This window comes from Onychomys torridus, chromosome 5, assembly GCF_903995425.1.
Source record: "Onychomys torridus chromosome 5, mOncTor1.1, whole genome shotgun sequence".
Classification (NCBI taxonomy): Eukaryota; Metazoa; Chordata; class Mammalia; order Rodentia; family Cricetidae; genus Onychomys; species Onychomys torridus.
This window is the reverse complement of record NC_050447.1, coordinates 55,555,576-55,575,307: the sequence shown is the minus strand read 5'-3', so window position 1 is coordinate 55,575,307 and position 19,732 is coordinate 55,555,576. Positions and strand designations below refer to the sequence as shown.

The 19,732-nt window shown below is 41.3% G+C and overlaps 1 protein-coding gene across 1 annotated transcript in view; it reads left to right on the top strand.

Moving 5' to 3' along the window:
* The first annotated feature begins 11,125 nt into the window (after positions 1-11,125).
* The window catches only part of Heatr1 (HEAT repeat containing 1), a 48,063-nt gene continuing 39,456 nt past the window's right edge, over positions 11,126-19,732 (top strand). Inside the window, exons 1-8 of the mRNA XM_036186888.1 lie at positions 11,126-11,227; positions 11,512-11,685; positions 12,181-12,397; positions 15,543-15,684; positions 17,388-17,489; positions 17,830-17,970; positions 19,058-19,269; positions 19,394-19,527. Coding sequence (XP_036042781.1) covers positions 11,544-11,685; positions 12,181-12,397; positions 15,543-15,684; positions 17,388-17,489; positions 17,830-17,970; positions 19,058-19,269; positions 19,394-19,527 — 1,090 coding nt within the window. The 5' untranslated portion in view covers positions 11,126-11,227; positions 11,512-11,543. The remainder of the gene's footprint in view (positions 11,228-11,511; positions 11,686-12,180; positions 12,398-15,542; positions 15,685-17,387; positions 17,490-17,829; positions 17,971-19,057; positions 19,270-19,393; positions 19,528-19,732) is intronic.

Genomic DNA, 19,732 nt, shown 5'->3' with positions numbered 1-19,732 from the left:
ATTAAGCTTTAAAACCTTAGAGGTTGATTTAAGACAAAAATATGACACTGTACAAGAAGTTGATATGCATGGATAAACTAGAAAAATATCTTTGGTTGCTTTTGTTTAAAGTTATCAAACTACAGTTTTTGAAGACTACATTTAAATATTTATACTTAAGCTGGGTGTGGTGGCACATGCCTTTAATCTCAGCACTTGGGGAGGCAGAGGCAGGTGGGTCTCTGTGAGTTCAAGGCCAGCCTGGTCTACATAGTGAGTTCCAGGATAGTCAGGACTACATAGTGAAACTCAGTCTCAAAAAGAAAGAAAGAGAGGATTATATACTTCTATTAACTATATTTATTTAATGATATACAACTTATATTTTTTAATTTTATTTTACGTATATGAGCATCTTGCCTAAATATATGTCCACTTGTATGCCTGGTGCCCAAAAAGAACAGAAGGGAGTGTCGGATGCCCTGGAACTGGAGTCACAGAAGGTTGTGAGCTGCCATGTGGATGCTGGGAAACAAACCCTGGTTCTATGACAAGGCAACCGGTGCTCTTAACCACTGAGCCCTCTCTCTAGTCCCTGTCATTGAAAACATCTGACATCCCACAACAGGATGATAATGGTCTGTTCCTGGCTCCGGAATGTTGGCTTGTTAAAAACTTCCAGAAATAGAATTAGTGCATTAATTGGAATGCACATATGTCGAGTTCCAGACACATGTTTCCAAATTGCTTCCTAAAGAGTGGTGATTCCTTACCATATTACTGGTAATGTGTTCAAATATGTCTTTGCCAGGAACAAGTATTTATCACATCGAGTAATGTTATTAAATAGTAAATGATGATAAATAAATAAATATTACTCTATATATTTTATTACTTCAACTTTTTCTACTTTTCTTTTTTTCTTCTTCTGGTTTTTCAAGACAGGGTTTCTCTGTGTAGGCTTAGCTGTCCCGGAACTCAATTCTGTTTTGTTTTGTTTTGGTTTTTTTTGGTTTTTTCGAGACAGGGTTTCTCTGTGTAGCTTTGCGCCTTTCCTGAAACTCATTTGGTAGCCCAGGCTGGCCTTGAACTCACAAAGATCTGCTTGGCTCTGCCTCCCGAGTGCTGGGACTAAAGGCGTGCGCCACCACCACCTGGCAAGGAACTCAATTCTGTAGACCAGGCTGGCTTTGAGCTCAGAGATCTGCCTGCTTCTGCCTCCCAAGTTCTGGGATTAAAGGTGTGTGCCACCACTGCCCAGCTACTTAAACGTTTTCTAGTTTATTATACATGATGTACATAAGATGCATATCTTTCACACCTGTTAGTGTGTATTGGGGGTGGGGCAGAGGAGGATGTCAGGTGTCCTGTTCTTATTCCCTTGAGACAGGCTCTCTCATTGAATCTGGACTAGGCTGGCAGCCAGCAAGCCTCAGCAATCCTCCTGTCTCCACTGACTCTGTCCTGTGGTTACAAGCATACCCAGGTTTTTTTTGTTTTGTTTTGTTTTTTTTTTTTTTCACAAAGGTTCTGGGAATTTAGACTCAGGTACTCATGCACACACAGCAAGCGCTCTTAACCCACCAAGCCATCCCCTTGGCCCCTGTATTTAACTTTTTGTGTTTGTCTGTTTGTTTGTTTTTCAAGACAGGGTTTCTCTGTGTAGTCCTGGTTGTCCAGGAACTCACACTATAGACCAGGCTGGCCTCGAACTCAGAGATTCGCCTGCCTCTGCCTCTTAAGTGCTGAGATTAAAGGCATAGGCCACCACCACCTGGCCTGTATTTAACTTTTTAAAGATGTGGAACACAAATATAATAAACCATTTATTATCATTAGCTGGCATTTCTAAAATCTATGTCAGTTCTGGTCTTTTTCAATTAATAAGTAATCAATATTTGTGGTGGCAAGTAGTCAGCAAAAGTTAGCATAGGATAGGCAGAGAGAAGGAAAGAAAGGAACTAGGGCTTCCCACACCTATAATTTAATGAGTTTATTAAGCAGATGACTGAATGGTTCTCACTAGCTAAGAACAGCTAAACATTTTTATGTTCTGTGGCTCCCTAAATGGCATATAAACATTGTTTTACTGAATTTTACAACATGTGCAGGGTTAATGAATCAATATTTAGACAACAGTATATACATTTTGAATTTGAAAGAGGCTGCTTTCAATAAGACAGCTGGGGAGTCTACTGACCACCAGAAGGCCCGTGAAAGGGGCTTTAGTGCCACCTGCTGGTCTCCAGAGGTATACCGGGCACTTCTTGCTAATGTGTATTTCCAAATCTTTTTCTTTCTTTCTTTCTTTCTTTCTTTCTTTCTTTCTTTCTTTCTTTCTTTCTTTCTTTCTTTCTTTCTTTCATTCATTCATTCATTCATTTATTTATTTATTTATTTATTTATTTATTTATTTATGGTTTTTCAAGACAGGGTTTCTCTGTGTAGCTTTGCGCCTTTCCTGGAACTCACTTGGTAGCCCAGGCTGGCCTTGAACTCACAGAGATCTGCTGCCTCTGCCTCCCAAGTGCTGGGACTAAAGGCGTGCGCCACCACCGCCCGGCCCAAATCTTTTTCTTAAAAATGAAACAAACAAAAAACCACACACACACCAAACTCAAACTCAAAACTTAAAATATTTATTTTAAAAGTAAAATACTATGTGGGTGTTGTGAAAAATGCCTTTAATCTTAGAACTTGAGAAGGGGAGGCAAGAAGATCAGGAATTCAAAGCCAGCCTGGGCTATATAAGGGTTTTGTTTGTTTGATTTATTTATTTTGCTTTAAGTAAAATATTCCGAAATCTGGGAAAGAATTTTCTTTGGCTTTTCCATTTTCAATTCATTTTATTGATATTAGGAAAGTCCCACGATAATAAGTGATCAGAACTATTAAAACTGATACTGCTGGGTTTTATTGTTAAGATTTTGTTTTATATATTGCTCCTAATACTATTATATGTCGAAATATGAACTATTATATTATTTTTACCATTTTAAAATACTTTTTTCAACTTCTATCTCCCTCTCAGTCTAAAAATAATTTTTAGTGATAAGACTATTTCGGTGCTCAAATTCACAGTAACATGAATAACTCCTCAATCTTTTAGTTACGCATGTTTAGCACTTGGACAGAATGTGGACTTTACACTGTGGGCTCACTTTGCTGATGATATTCCTCCCTTTTCTCCCCCTAGCCCCATCTCCCTTCCTTCTCTTTTCCTCCTCTCCCCTCTCTTCCCGTCCCTTTCTATTTCTTTTCCTTTCCTTTCTTTTTAAAACAGTCTCATGTAGCCCAGGCTGGCCTTAAACCTGCTGTGTAGCTGAAGATGACCTTGAACTCCCGACCCCTCTGCCTCCACGGCTGTGATCACTGGCATGTGTCGCTGTGCCCAGCTAATCTCATTTCTTTTTTTTAACAACAGATAAACTTGGGTAGGTTAAAAAAAATGTGTCTGAGGCCAAGCCTGACAGCCTACATTCTGTCTGCTCAGCACTTGCGAATACTGGCGTGTGCGCACACAGACAGACAGACACACACACACACACACACACACACACACACACACACTCATACACACAGACATACACACATATACTCACACAGACACACACACACACACTCATACACACAGACATACACACACATATACTCACAGACACACACACACACACACACACAGACACACACTCACACACACACACTCACACACACAGACATACACACACTCACACACACACACTCATACACACAGACATACACACACATATAATCACACAGACACACACACAGACATACACACATATACTCAGACACACACACACTCACACTCATACACACAGACATACACACACATATACTCACACAGACACACACACACAGACATACACACATATACTCATACAGACACACACACACACTCACACACACAGACACACACATACATATACTGACACAGACACACACACACTCACACACACAGACACACACACACACAGACATACACACACATATACTCACACAGACACAAACACACACATAAACACACTCACACCCACACATACATGTAACAGGGCCCCAGACCTTAGTGGGCCCCCAGATCTTAGCACAACTGATGGAAGTACCATGATGAAGTAAGTGCTGTTCAGATTGTGAAGCTCAGCAGGTAGACAGCACCACCTGCCAGAACTGAAACAAAGACCTGATCCATCACAGTCCACCGATCTGGGAAAGTCTCTAAACGTACTAACCTTGCTTTTCAGCTTCTGTAGTTCCGCTCCTGGCTAACTGTTCTTGTCAACTGAAGTGTGTCAACCCAGAACATGGTTTATGTGCTTAAAAGCTCACCCTGAGAAAGGCTCGGGTCTACACTGGGACCCTGAACGTCCAGTGTAGTCGCCAGCCAGCTAATAAAGATTTTCTATTGGCAGAAGCCTATGTCCGAGCAGTCTTCTCTGGTGAATATCCCACAACAATACACTTACACAAATACACACACACATACATGCACTCACACAGATATACTCTTACACATACATGCACTCACCCACACATATACATAAGTAAAAATTTAAAAATAAATATGTATGTGTTGAAGTTTCTTGGAAGCAGCTCTTTTCCCGTGTCCTCACAATAGACAGCAGGCTGGATGCTCCTAGATTTGTGCTTTTCTGGACAGGGCTTCAGGCTACAGGGAGGGTCTCAATAAGTAGCTCCTAGCTCATAACGTAACATATTCTCGAATAGTGGAAATTATTTCTAAGAAGTCTCAAAGATCCAGTTTCCAGTCTCCCTATGTATTTCCAGCTAATGGTTGTGAGTGTACTCTGACATTAGAGCAGCATTCCCAACAATGGAATGCAGCAGCTAAAGAATAGTTAGCAATACTAAACAGCTTGTATGACTCAACACTAAATAATAAAATTATAATTATCATTGTGGTATATTTCCTAAGATATTATTTATCAAGGACTAAAACTTTAGGTTGACGTAAATAATTTTATTTAAAATTTTGTCACTATCATCTGCATTGGACTTCTTAGGAGAAAGAGAACTTGAAGGTTTTTTATTTCAATTAGGTGACTGTGTGTGTTTGGGTACATGAGTGCAGGTGCCCTGGAGGCCAGAGGAGGGCGCTGGATGCCCTGGAGCTGGTGGGTAGAAGCCCTTCAAGGTGGGTGCTGGTTACTGTAGCATGAATCTTAGAAGGTCTTATTAATAAAATCACACCTGAGGCCAGTTATTGGGGTGATTGCTGGAAGACCAGAGAAGCAGAACAAGCCACAGTTTTCTCACCTCGCTAGTTCCTCAGCTGGTCTTGTTTCCTCAGACTGCAAGCTTCTGAGTCCTCATCCGAATGGGTCTCAGCTGAACTGTGTTGTTCCAAAGCCTTAAAGCTTAACCAGCCAAAATGCTTAACCAGCCAAATGCTGCTAGTTTCTGGTCTTCACGCCTTATATATCTTTCTGCTTTCTGCCGTCACTCCCTGGGATTAAAGGCTTGTGTCACCATACCTGGCTGTTTCTAATGTGGCCTTGAACTCAGAGATCCAGAGGTACTTCTGTTTCTGAAATGCTAGGATTAAAGGAGTGTGCTACCACTGCCTATTCTCATGTTTAATATTGTGGCCGTCCTGTTCTCTGACCCCAGATAAGTTTATTTAGGGGAACACACAATATTTTGGGGAACACAATACCACCACAGGTTACTGAACTGAAGTCCTCTGCAAAAAGCAGTACATGCTCTGAATCCCTGAGCCAGTAGGAAGATTTATTTTGTAAATAAGTGAAAAATAGATTTAATTTTATATAAGCATTCAAACTTAGATACTTTGAATAGAAATAATCTTTTGATCACTATTGTAGATAGACACAATTATATGAAGATTATTTGGTGGGGGCTGGTACTGGGGGATCAAACCTGGAGCCTCACCTAGTGTAATGGCGCATGCCTTTAAGTCCATCATTTAGACAGTAGAAGCTTGCATATCTCTGTGAGTCCAAGTCCAGCCTGGTCTATACAGTGAGTTCCAGGCTAGCCAAGGCTGCATAGAGAGAGCCTTTTAAATAGATGTATTATGTAATATGTAATATGTATATAGATTATGTGTATGTATAATATGTATATATATGTATATGATCTGAATGAATGTTCTTCTTGCTAGTACTAGCTTACTTCCAAGTAAAAGTGACACTGTCCTATCTACCACTGAAGCCACATAAACAGACTGAACCAGATATCTGTATCACATTGTAAACTTCCATTTTGATAATACTTTAAAAACATGTCGAGCATGCCAGCATGATGGCATACACACCTGTAATGAGAGCACGTGGGGGTAAGTCAAGAGGACCCAGAGTTTTGGTCCAGCCTGGGCTACACAGACTCTACTTCTTAAAAAAAGCACGTGTACATATGGCTTATGCAAAATATATGACTATTTATATGTAACAGAAGAGAATTTTTTTCCACAAAATATTCAAAACTAAAATATCTTATGGATTAAAATAAGACTGACTTTATTCTTTACTAAATATTCAAAGCTAATTGCTTTTAGAAAGGTCAGTTTTCTGGGGTACTTAGGACAGAAGAATAATTTTTGAAGGATTTTGTAAGGAAGAAGCAGACCCTGCCAGCACTTTCTTGTGGTTCTCTGCAAGGCAATGAATACCTCATGTAGACGCAGATTATTAACTCGCTGCAGAAATACATGAGAAGTTGTTTTTTTGTTTTTTGGTTTTGCTTTAAATAGCATTAAAACAACAGTGAAAATTATGTTAATCAAAAGAAGAGAAATGCAGGAATTTTGTCAAGCATTCCTTCCAAAGGGCAGCTGGGTTGCCCTCATTTCCAGTCAGAGAGGGGTGCAGAAACCCTGACTGTTGCATCTATGAGCCCCATCTCTGGAGAGAAATGGATGCCTTCAGAAAAGACAGGCAGAGCATCCAGCCTCACCTGTCTAGTCCACACTGTTCAACATATGCAGCTTTGCTGTCTGGTGACCTGGTACGCCTGGGGCTAGGATATGTTGACATCATCGCAGAGGCTGCGGGGAAGTATTTCAGGGTTGCTGACATTCTGTTTGGACTGGGGACATAGTCATACCTGCATATCCATTTGCTAAAGTTGCCAAACAGTTCACGGAATTGGCTGCATTTTTGTTTGCAAATTGTGCTTCAATTAGGCTTTATTGTTTTAGAATTTTACTATTTCTGTGTGTGTGAGTGGGCATACAGAGGTCAGAGAACTTGTGAGAGTTGGTTCTCTCCTTCCACCAGAGGATCCCAGGGATTGAACTAAAGTCGTCAGGTTTAGCAGCAAGTGCTTTTACCCACTGAGCCACTTCTCTGACCCAGGTACGGTTTAAAAGAAAAATATGATTCCCAGGGTACTGTGTAGCTCTTCTTCTGCAGCCTTCTTTACCCCGCCCCCCCCCCCCATCCCTTTGACTGACCCAAGACACCATCTCCCTGGAAACTAGCTGGCCCTGCCAGGGAATCAAGAAGGCAAATTAATGCAAGAACACTATGATCAAGCAGGCTTCCTCCCAAAGATGCAGGGATACTTCAACATATATAAATAAATAAATGTAATTGAATAATAAAGGCAGTTTACAGCAAGCCCATAGCCAATATCAACTTAAATGGAGAGAAACTCAAAGCAATTCCACTAAAATCAGGAACTAGACAAGGTTGTGCACTTTCTCCATACCTATTCACTATAGTACTTGAAGTCTTAGCTACAGCAATAAGACAACTGAAGGAAGGAGATCAAGGAGATACAAATAGGAAAGGAAGAAGTCAAAGTATCTTTATTTGCAGATGATATGATTGTATACATAAGAGACCCTAAAAATCTTACCAGGAAACTCCTACAGCTAATAAATACCTTCAGCAAAGTAGCAGGATACAAAATTAATACACAAAAATCAATAGCTTTCCTACATACAAATGCCAAATAAACTGAAAAAGAAATCAGGTAAACAATACCTTTCACAATAGCCTCAAAAACATATAATATCTCAGAGTAACTCTAACCAATTAAGTGAAAGACTTGTATAATAAAAACTTTAAGATACGGAAGAAACAAGTTGAAGAAGATGTCAAACATAAATCCACATACCTATGGACACCTGAGCTTTGGTCAAGAAGCCAGAAACACACTGGAAAAAAAGAGCATCTTCAACAAATGATGCTGGTCAAATTGGATGGCTGAATGCAGAAGAATGCAAATAGATCCATATTTATCACCTGGTACAAAACTCAACTCTAAAGGATCATAGACCTCAATATAAAGCCAGATATACTGAATCTGATAGAAGAGATGGTAGGGAGTAGTCTTGAACTCATTGACACAGGAAAAGACTTTCTGAACAGAACACTGATAGCACAGGCACTAAGAAAAAACAATGAGACCTCATGAAACTCAAAAGCTTCTGTATGTCAAAGGATACCATCAATCGGACAAAGCGGGAGGCTATAGAATGGGAAAAGATTTTTACCAACTACACATCTGATAGGGCACTAGTATCTAAAATATATAAAGAACTAAAAACTCTGGACATCAAGAAAACAACTCAATTGAAAAACGGAGTATAGATCTAAATAGAGAATTCTCTAAAGTGGAAACATAAATGGCCGAGAAGCACTTAAAGAGATGTTCAACATCCTTAGCCATCAGGGAAATGCAAATCAAAACTACTTTGAGATTTTATCTTACATCCATCAGAATGACCTAGATCAATAAAACAAATGGCAGTTCAGGCTGATAAAGACGTGGAGTCAGGGGGACATTCATCCCTTTGTCTGACCCAAGACACCATCTCCCTGGAAACTAGCTGGCCTTGCCAGGGAATCAAGAAGGCAAATTAATGCAAGAACACTATGATCAAGCAGGCTTCCTCCCAAAGATGCAGGGATACTTCACCATATATAAGTCAATAAATGTAATCGAATAATAAAGGCAAACTTGTACAGTCACTATGATATCGGTGTGACAGTTCTCCAGGAAGCTGGGAATAGATCTATCTCAAGATCCAGCTACACCACTTGTGATGGTTTGAAAAAAATATGGTCCCCACAGACTCACAGGAGTGGCACTATTAGAATGTGTGGCCTTGTTGGAGGAGGTGTGGCCTTGGTGGAGAAAGTGCTCACTGGGGGTAGGCTTTGGGGTCTCAGATGCTCAAGCTACACCTAGTGTGTCACTGACATTTCCTGCTCCCTGTGGATCCAGATGGGGAACACTCAGCTACCTCTCCAGCACCATGTCTACCTGCATGCTGCCATGCTTCCTGCTATGATGATAATGGATTAAACCTCTGAGCTGTAAGCCATCCACAGTGAAATCTTTTCCTTTATAAAAGTTGCTGTGGTCATGGTGTCTCTTCACAGCAATAGAAACCCTAAGTAAGATACCACTTTTGGGCATATACACAAAGGAGTCTACATCCTACTACAGAGACACTTGCTCAATCATATTCATTGCTGCTCTATTCATAAGAGCCAGAAATTGAAAACTGACTAGATATCTGCCAATGGACAAATGGAATAAAGAAAATGAGATGGATCCCATGGCTGACACCGCTCGGATGGCCAAGAACCTGAGACTAGATAGGCCAGGGAACTAGGAGAAAACCAACTGCTATTGTTCATATATATGCTATTGTTCCTATTTTATATATATATATATATATATACACACACACACATACTATTGTTCATATGTATAAGTATAATATAATATATAATGTATAGACTTCTACGTTATTTTCATATTACATCTTAATATATAATATATATTATACATATACACAAAAATACATAGATAGAGCTAGATCAATAAAATGACTCCTAAAGACATTCTGCTATATTCATAGGTCAGTGTTCTTGCTCAGCCTCATCAGAGAAACTGCCTCCTGAAGAAAAGAACAAATACAGAGACCCATAGCTGGACAAGTGAGAGATCTCAAGGACTCAGTACTAAATGGGATGTCTCTATCTAATCCCTCCCTCAGGGTACCCTGAGAAAAGGAGGTCAAAAGATACTAAGAGCCAGAGGGAATGGAGGCACAGGTCTGGGCCAGATCGTTCCCAGCACTGAGAGAGGAAGGACACCCCCCACTCACACACACAACCCAGAAACTATTTCCCCATTGAACTCTCCCTTCACATTGCCCGATGACATTTTAGTTTTTTAATTGAAAATAGTTTTTTTCAAACTGGGCGGTAGCAGCACGTGCCTTTAATCCCAGCACTCGGGAGGCAGAGGCAAGCGGATCTCTGAGTTCGAGACCAGCCTGGTCTACAGCGAGAGTTCCAGGACAGTCAGGGCTACATAGAGAAACCCTGTCTCGAACACACACCCCTCCCACCCAAAAAGTCATATTTTAAATAGTAAAAAGGAATAAGAAAAAATACTACCCCCTAGGAATGCAGACAAAGCAAAAGTGATAAAGTTGTCACTAGCTGAGCCCGCCGAGTGCTCACTACTTACAAATCAACCAGATTGCACTGGGGTCAGTAGCTCATCCCAGGTTTGTCCCTGTCTCGAATGGTGTGTGACAAACTCAGTCAGATGAAGAATTAGAGGAGGTTCCTACAGAGGAGAAGGAGGCGTGGTGCAGATATCTGCACTCCTCAACTCGGCTTTCAACCTCAGCTCCTAGCTGGCTGGTTAAGTATCTTGTGAAAGACCCATCCCTGCTACATAAAGGTAAAAGCTCCAAAAAGTGGAGCAGAGACTGAATCCCAGACCTTAGCCGAAGGAGAGAGTGCAGGAACCCAGAGCAGCAAACTTTAGGTTGCGGGGGGCGGGGCTCCGAAAGGGGCGTGCCTGATAGGCGTGGCTTTCGGGGGGGGGGGAAAGGCCTTGAAGGGGTAGGGATTGTGGGCGAGGCTTAGTAAAAGACAGCGAGGAGCGTGGATAGAGGTGGGGTCTTGGAAAGAGGCGTGGATGGAAGGTGGAGCTTCAAAGAGCTGCGGAGGCCGAGGGAGGGGCTCCGAGGATCAGTCGTTTAGAGGGAGAAGTGGGTGGGGAACTTTAATGACCCGCACGAGGCTGGCTTAGTGTCAGGGAGGCGGGGCTGCCTTATCGCATTTCCTACAAACATGTCCCTCTTCTCTTGCCGTAGTGCGAAACCGGAAGTTCTATGAAGAGTGTTTTAGAGTTCCGGGATAGAGCCGGCACCATGTGGGAGCTGTTCTGAAGAGTGCTGGTTGTCGAATCCTTCCGTTATTCCGAATTCAGGGTGAGGAGGAGCACGGTGCGGCCATGAGTGGCCGCGGCTTGGGACGAGTAGCCAGGGTGGGCCTTGCTGCCGTGGTCCCCGGGTTAGGGAAAGCATGCGCTGCCGAGGTGTACTTAATGCTGTTACGGTGGTGATTGAGTTTCGCGGGTTCTGGAGTGCCTGGGCGGCGGGTTTCTGAGTCCCAGAGCATACTGAGCTCGGTGTTGCCGGTACATGAGGCCTGTGCTACCAAGTTAAGCCGCTGGAAGTTTCGGAAAAAAACTTACCACGATGTTTGTTCTTAGCCCGTGTTTTGAGACATCCGCTCCCTTGCAAGATGACGTCCTTAGCCCAGCAACTCCAGCGACTCGCCCTCCCTCAAACTGATCCCAGCCTCCTATCTAGACATGAAGTTGCCTCTCTGTTGTTTAACCCCAAGGAAGCGGCCACCATCGATAGGGACACCGCCTTTGCCATCGGTGAGCCCCCTTTCATTTAGCAAAGCTCCTGGAGCAATGGTATCGGGGGCTTTTTCTGTGTTTTCTTGTCTTCTACGCTGTTCGCTTCCTGAGCAGTTTCTAACTTTTGTCTTGTTAAGGGGAAAAAAGCAATCTTGCTAGATGCCTGAATGTATTTATAAATAGTGGAATCTAAAATTTCACAAAGCAACTAATCTGTAAAAAGGAAGAAAAGTAAGGAGACTGAGACAGTGACAGAGGTATGGGAGGAGTCTTCCAGAACTGAATGTATACTTATACTAAGGATTAAAAAGAGGGCTCGGGATGTAGTTCTTGGCATGAAGTACTTTCTCTTCTAGTGAGTGAGCTCAGTTTATCTTATACATAAAACCTAAAAGCAACGTTTGAGAGTGCATTACATATTCTAACAGTTCTTGGACTTAGGGGTAAGGAAATCTGTACAAGAATATCTGTTGTGTTTGCTTACAAAGAAGTTACAAGTGACTCTTCTTCTAGGATGCACTGGCCTGGAGGAACTTCTTGGAATTGACCCTGCCTTTGAACAGTTTGAAGCACCATTGTTCAGCCAGCTAGCAAAAACCTTGGAGCGCAGCGTTCAGACCAAAGCAGTGAACAAACAGCTGGATGAAAACATTTCATTGTTCCTCATTCACCTGTCTCCTTATTTCCTGCTTAAGCCAGCCCAAAAGTGTCTGGAATGGTTGATTCACAGGTAGCTAACCATGTTAATCCTTTACAGATTTAAATATTTACAAACACTTGCTAAAGCTACGTTGTTAGCTGTAGCTGACTTAGAAGATTAATATGTCTAGAATGTGAAGTGAGCATACTCTTATGTTAAACATGCAGATCTTGAGTCAAATGGCCTATTTAGTATGTTTAGTTTTTGGGGGGTGTGTTTGTTGAGACAGGGTCTCACTGTGTATCTTTGGTTGACATTAAACTCACAGACATCTGCCCTTTCCTCCCCAATGCTGGGATTAAAGGCATATGTCATCACTTTTATCTAGTTTTGTTTTGGGGTAGGGTCTCATTATACAGCTTGAGCTGCTTTTTAACTAAATTACTTCCTTTCTTTTTTCAGAATGTGTTTTTCTATGTGGTCCTTGCTGGCCTGGAACTCACTATGTAAATCAGGTTGACTTCAAACCCATGAATCTGCCTGCTTTTGCCTCCCAAGTCCTGAGATTAAGGCTTTGAACTCTCTCTTCCTTCCTTTCTTCCTTCTTTCCTTCCTTCCTTCCTTCCTTCCTTCCTTCCTTCCTTCCTTTCTTTCTTTCTTTCTTTATTCATTTGAGACAGGGTTTCTCTGTGTAGTTTTGTGCCTGTCCTGGATCTCACTCTGTAGACCAGGCTGGCCTCAAACTCACAGAGATCCCTGGGATTAAAGGCATGTGCCACCACCGCCTGGCAAGGCTTTGAACTGTTGCTCCTACCTCAGTACTGTGGATCTAGGCGTGTGCTATCAGACCAGACTTAACTTCATTAGTTCTAAGGAACAATGTACTTTGCCATTGAAGATTCATTCACAAGGACAAAACTATTAAATTCTTTCTTACCACACTAGAGGTTAAGACTATCCTTTAAAGCCGGTCGGTGGTGGCGCACGCCTTTAATCCCAGCACTTGGGAGGCAGAGCCAAGCGGATCTCTGTGAGTTCGAGGCCAGCCTGGGCTACAAAGTGAGTTCCAGGAAAGGCGCAAAGCTACACAGAGGAAACCCTGTCTCAGAAAACCAAAAAAAAAAAAAAAAAAGACTATCCTTAAAAATACCAATCCAAATCAAGTAGTATTAGTGATGTGTAGTAAGCATGTACATAACCAGATCCTGTACTGTATTGCACTGTGTGGATGATAGGAACCAAACTTTTGACGTCTGCAAGAGCACAAGTCCTCTAAATGGCTGAGCCTTCGCTCCAGCCTCTCTTCACATAACTTATTCAGCAAATGTTAAGTGTGATAAAAACACCTGTAAGTTGTCCTTGGTGACTGTCTTTAAATAAATACCTTAATATAAGTTTACACAAGGTTTAGAGAGTTAGCTATGCCAGGATTTGTTGAGAAAGTTTCATGCAAGCAGTGTCTTGGTTAATATTAAGTAAAGCCTGTATAAAATTAACAGGAAGCAAGGTCTGGCACTGTTAAGAGTGCTTGTAGGAGCTAAGGAAAGGGCTCGGTGGTGAAGAGTGTTCACTGTTATCAAAGAGGGGTTAGGTTGGATTCTCAGCACTCTCATAAGGGGCCACTTATTGTTGGGGAATATTCAATCACACTATGAACCCCGAGTTTGCACTGCATTAATTAAAATTAACCTTGGGTCAGGAGGCTGCATTAGCAACTAGTTGACAGAAAGTAATCATAGAACCTCAGAAGGCATCCAGGAGAGAGAGACACACAGGAAGTAGCAGGGTGGGGTTTAGAGTGGCGCAGCTTTTTCTGGTTTGGTGAAGTGGAAGCGTGGATCTTTCAGAGACTCTAGCAAGGAAGGAAGGTTAGCTAATTGTGACCCAGCCTCTCAGAGCTAGCAGGTTTTCACCCCAGCCTCTTATTTATAAATAGAATGATAGAGATTTAGTTAAAGCTACCTTTAGCACCAGTGATAGAGCCAGTGCCTTCAGGAACAGGATTCCCACCAGGCTTCTGCTAGAGAAGCAAGCTGGTAATTTTGGAGTTGCAATTGCTGGCTGAAATAGTAGATTAAGGCGCAGCCACTGTACCAGAGGTCAAACAACAACTTACAGCTACCTATAACTCCAGCTCCAGGGGGTCCAGTGCCCTCTGATCTTTGTGGGCAAGTGTATGCATGTGGTGCACAGGCTCATGTGGGCTCAACATATAATACATCTTTTTTTTTTTTTTTTTTTTTAAGTACATGTGACAAGTACAGAACAGCTTAGACAGATATGAGCAGTTTCACTTGGAGAGAATCAGGCAAAGCTCTAAAAGAGCTGGATTATCTAGGTTGGGAAAGGTTCAATGAACCTGACAAAAAAATGAATGCTTCTTAACATTCTTAGCATACAAGGACTGACAAACAGCTTTTTCAAATTACTTGTGGTTGTCATTTTTTTTTCTATCTGAAGAAATTAATGTGGCTTTATTATCTTGCGGTTTTCACGGGATGTGGTGGCACATGCCTTTAGTCCCAGCACTTGGGAGGCAGAGATAGGCAGATCTCTTGAGTTCAAGGCCATCCTATTCTACAAAGTGAGTTCTAGAACAACCAGGGCTACACAGAGAAACCTTGTCTCGAAAAAACAATCAAAATTATTATTATTATTATTATTATTATTATTATTATTATTATTATTATTATTTGAAGTATGGTGGTTAGGAAAGCTGTAGAAGGTGACTGGAACACAGAGAAACCCAGCAATTGTTGTCTTGTTAGCCAGTTAGTTTTCTGTGGTTTGATGATGATGATCACACAGTTTCATTGAGTTGAAAGTGAATAGGGTATAAATTTTGATACTAAATATTCAAAATGTTATTGCCTCAGAATTGATTGAACCATGTTGAATCAAACTTGCATGTAAAATAGAGGGTTTATTATCTAAGTACTATTTATCTTGTTGAGATTGATACTCATCCTAGGTCTTTGTACTTCATTGAGACAGGATCTGGACCTTTTAGAAACATGTGCCTGCCAGGCATGGTGATGCACTCTTGGGAAGCACAGGCAGGTGGATCTCTGTGAGTTTCTCTGTGAGACAAGGCCATCCTGGTCTGGTCTACATAGCAAGTTTCATGCCAGGCAGGGCTACACAGTGAGACTGTCAAGAAAAAAGAAAGAACAAAAGCAAGTACTTGTAAACTTTGTATTTTGTGTTGATTTTAATTGTTTCATATTTTTCCTAGGTTCCACATCCATCTTTACAATCCCGACAGTCTCATTGCTTGTGTTCTGCCATACCATGAGACACGGGTATTTGTGCGGGTGATACAGCTTCTAAAAATTAGTAATCCAAAACACAAATGGTTTTGGCTGTCTCCTGTTAAGGTAAGATTGTTAAATACCATCCATATTCATTCATGTATATAATTATTATAAGTCATGATTAAGGTTTTTTGTTTTGTTTTTGCTTTTTTGTTGTTTGTTTTGTTTTGAGACAGGGTCTCACTGTAAAGCCCTGGCTGGCCTTAACTCACAGACATCCACCCCCTTCCTCCGTAGTTACTAGGGTAGTTTTGTTTTGGGGGTAGGGTCTCACTGTATAGCCCAAGCTGGTGTTGAACTTTCTCATTTTGAGAAAAGTTCTCTCTGTGTAGCCCTGCCTGGCCTGAAACTCACCATGTAGATCAGATCTGCCTCTACCAAGAGCTAATGACAGATGGGGGTAAAGCTAGCAATCAGAAGGAACAAGAGAGAAAGAATGGGGAGTTTTGGATTCAATTCAATTTAATTTAATTTGGGAAAAGTAAAGCCCTTAATGATTCTGGGAATAGTCTACTATTATCTATACCATTTGTTTCCTAGCTTTCTATTGAAACTCTAATTTATGACATCTAGTATTTATTTTGTACCTGACATTAGACTAGACATTTTACATCATACTGTCTTAGAATCTCATAAATTCTTTATAGAGGTGAGGACAGACTCAGAAAATTGAAGCTACTTCCTAGAGTTCCTATAACTAAAGTGGGCACAGTAGCTATGTGAATCCTATTCTTTGCATTGTACAATGCTATTTTGCATTTGTAATTTTGGTACCAAAGTAATTTTTTAAAAGATGGAGGGTATGGAACTCTTAAAATACTTACACAAATTAAAAGGATAAAGATAACTTGAAGAGCATCAGGAAATTGTTAAACTTGAATAAGATATTTGGAACGAAAGGATAGTTACCCTAGAAGAAGGACCTGGTAAGTTCTGCCCGCAATAGAGGCTAGAAGGAAGTAGGCATATGTCATAGGCAGGAACTTTACTACATGTGAGCTTGCTAGGAGGGCTGGGAGAAAAGCTTATGAGGATGAAAGTAGACCAACAGACCATGGACCTGTACCAGGAGCTAACGACAGGTGGGAGTGAAGTTAGCAATCAGAAGAACCTAGAAGAAAGGACTCCCCAGTTTGGAAGTCAAAAGAAAATTTCAGAATTTGGATGTAAGTTAGTCAGGCTAAGTGGAGTTCAAAGAGTCTAGCCTGTGTTACAGCTGCTGCTCAAGCTGCCTTTCCCAGCATTCATGCCGCTGAAAACATGCGGTCTGGAAACTCTTTCCAGGTATCCAAACCTCACTGTCCCATCAAGGGTTACTTGTAGTCTTCGTTGAATTGTTTATTAGTGTTTAGTTACGGACCACGTACAGTAGCAGATAGTGGGAATAGCAGTAGAGGTGGCCAGGCTCTGGGTCTGTTTCTGCTATAGGATGTTGTGAGGCAGAGACAGAACAATGTCATGTTGACTCAAAAACCAAATCCTACTGGTAGACTGATTAAGATCTAGAGAATTGAGATTAAATATCCACTTACGTGGCATATTATGAGTGGTTTGTACTGAATTCCTCTCCATTTACCGTGACCCGTTCTTTGGAGTCTGTAGAGTTTCTAAGAGTTTATGTATTAATCTCATCAGCACCAGTTATAAGGAGAGATTGTGTCTTGTGTTGATGACTTGCCAAAACACAGATGTTACTAGCTGGGGACTTGGGGTCGCGGCCAGTTGGCAGTTGTTTCTCATAACTTGTTCTTTGTTGTCAATAACAGCAATCTGGAGTGCCCTTAGCTAGAGGAACTTTGGTCACCCATTGCTACAAAGACCTTGGATTCATGGATTTTATTTGCAGTCTGGTGACCAAATCTGTGAAGGTGAGCCATGAGTGTGTTGTTGAGTGTATGGACTCATAAAATGATTGCTCTGAGAGAGGAGACATATTCAGTGGAACTTGGAAGACTTTCCTACATTTGGTCTGCTCTTTGGGTGCATGAGCAGGTGGAAAATCAGTGTTTTCACCAAAAGATACTTTCTGTAAAAATAAATTAGTCTATTGCTTGTCAAATTTCAGCTACAGTAATTATTAAATAGAAACTAAGAATGTGAAGAAGCTTGTCAGGGACGTCATCCTTACCTAGCATTGCATATTATGATACTTAAAAGAGCCAGAGTGCTTCAAAAGAGCCTGCATGTGTGTTGTGTTCACTGTTTCAGGCATTTGCTGAGTATCCAGGAAGCTCAGCTCAGTTGAGAGTGCTCTTGGCCTTCTACGCTTCCACCATTGTGTCTGCTCTAGTGGCTGCTGAGAACCTATCAGACAATGTTGTTGCCAAACTATTTCCATACATCCAAAAGGTTAGTCAAGTAAATCACTTTATACATAAAGGAATTTGCTTGTTTTTGAAAATTTCATGGAGAAATATGTGTTTTTAAATTGATAGTTTATTTTGAATGGTTGATAAGATTCAAAGAAAGTTAAAGACTTCTCAGTTATTAAATGGGTATCTAATAATAAATGTTGGCTTTCATTCTGTGTCCTAGGTCTATTTTCTTAGTCATATTTTTGTCTTAGGTGAAGGAGAAGAGCCTGCCCTTGGAGCACAGGCTGTCTTCTCTGTCCTCTTAGCCCTGGGGTCTTTCCCACCTGCCACCTCCTAGACCCTTGACAGAGTTCTGCTTGCACTGTGCAGTACAATACAGTTTTACTCCCATGAGTGATGAGATGGATGTCTCCCTTCCAGAGACATGAGCTTACAGGTTAAGCAGAGCTTGTTGCCTCTTGTTGGGATGCGTAGTGGATGTCTGAATTAGGAGGCTTTTCTGAAGTTTGTCCCTTCTCATCCTATGTATAGATATTTCTCATCTCTGTGTCCTCATAGGAAAGGAAGTGAACACCTTGATTCTCCAATTCTTAAGAGTCATTGGCTGTCAGTGTACATTAGCTTTTATTGGTATTTATTTATTTATTCATTAGGTATTTTTAAAATTACATTATGCTTATGTGTAAGAGGACAGCTGTGTGAACCTGTTTTATTCTTCACCATGTGTGCCCCGAAGATCGGGTCGTCAGGCATGATACCAAGTACCTAAACCCAGTGAGCCATCTTGCCGACCTTAGGGGTCTTTTTGTTTTGTTTTGTTTTGAGAGAGAGCCTTTTGCTGTGTGGACCACACTAGTTTTGAACTCATGTTCATCCTGCCTCAGCCTCTTGAGTACTGTGACAGCTGGCTTAAAATTTGTTTTTTGTCTTATACATGGAAATGTAAGAATTGTACATAACCATGGTGTCCCATGTGATGTTTTAGTATGTGTATTTACTATGTTTAACATTTTAATCAGGGCAAACATTGCCATTTCTAATTGTTGTACTTAAGTAACATGTTAAGTAGAAGAAAATAATTCTATATTATGTCATTTTCCTTATATTTTAAAAATGTTTAGGGGTTGAAATCATCCTTACCAGATTATAGAGCTGCCACATACATGATAATCTGTCAGATTTCTGTGAAAGTAACGATGGAAGATACCTTTTTGCACTCACTGGCATCCCAGCTCATCAGAACATTGACCAAGGTTCCTTCTCAGGTCAAGGATGGATTAGGTTGCCTGATAATTCTCTTACAGCGACAGAAGCCAGAAGCCCTTGGGAAAAAGTATGTACTGTTTTATGGTCGGAGGCCAGGGAAGTTGTTTTGAATAATTTTTGGTAAGATGCACTGCCTTTTAAATTGTTGCTGGTCTGATTTGTCGGTGTCTTGTGTGCTTGCTTCTGTCCAGACCATTTCCTCACTTGTGTACTGTTCCAGACCTTATAGCACTGCTCCATGGGATCTCGGAGAGCTACGATGTCAGCCCTCTTCTGCGCTACATGCTTCCCCATCTGGTGGCCTCTGTGGTTCAGCACATTGCAGGTATGTGGCTTACGTTTGGAACCCAAAGCCTCCTCTGCTCCAACTCTTTTCAGCTAGGACAGACACCTGGTTGATAGCTTTAACTACTGAAAGTGTCTTCTCTCCAGTTGTTTCTACGTAACTGGCCTGTTAGGTGAAAAATCTTTGGTGTTGGGCAGGTTCACCGAAGGGAGGACTGTCATCCTGAGAATTTCTCGGGATTCTG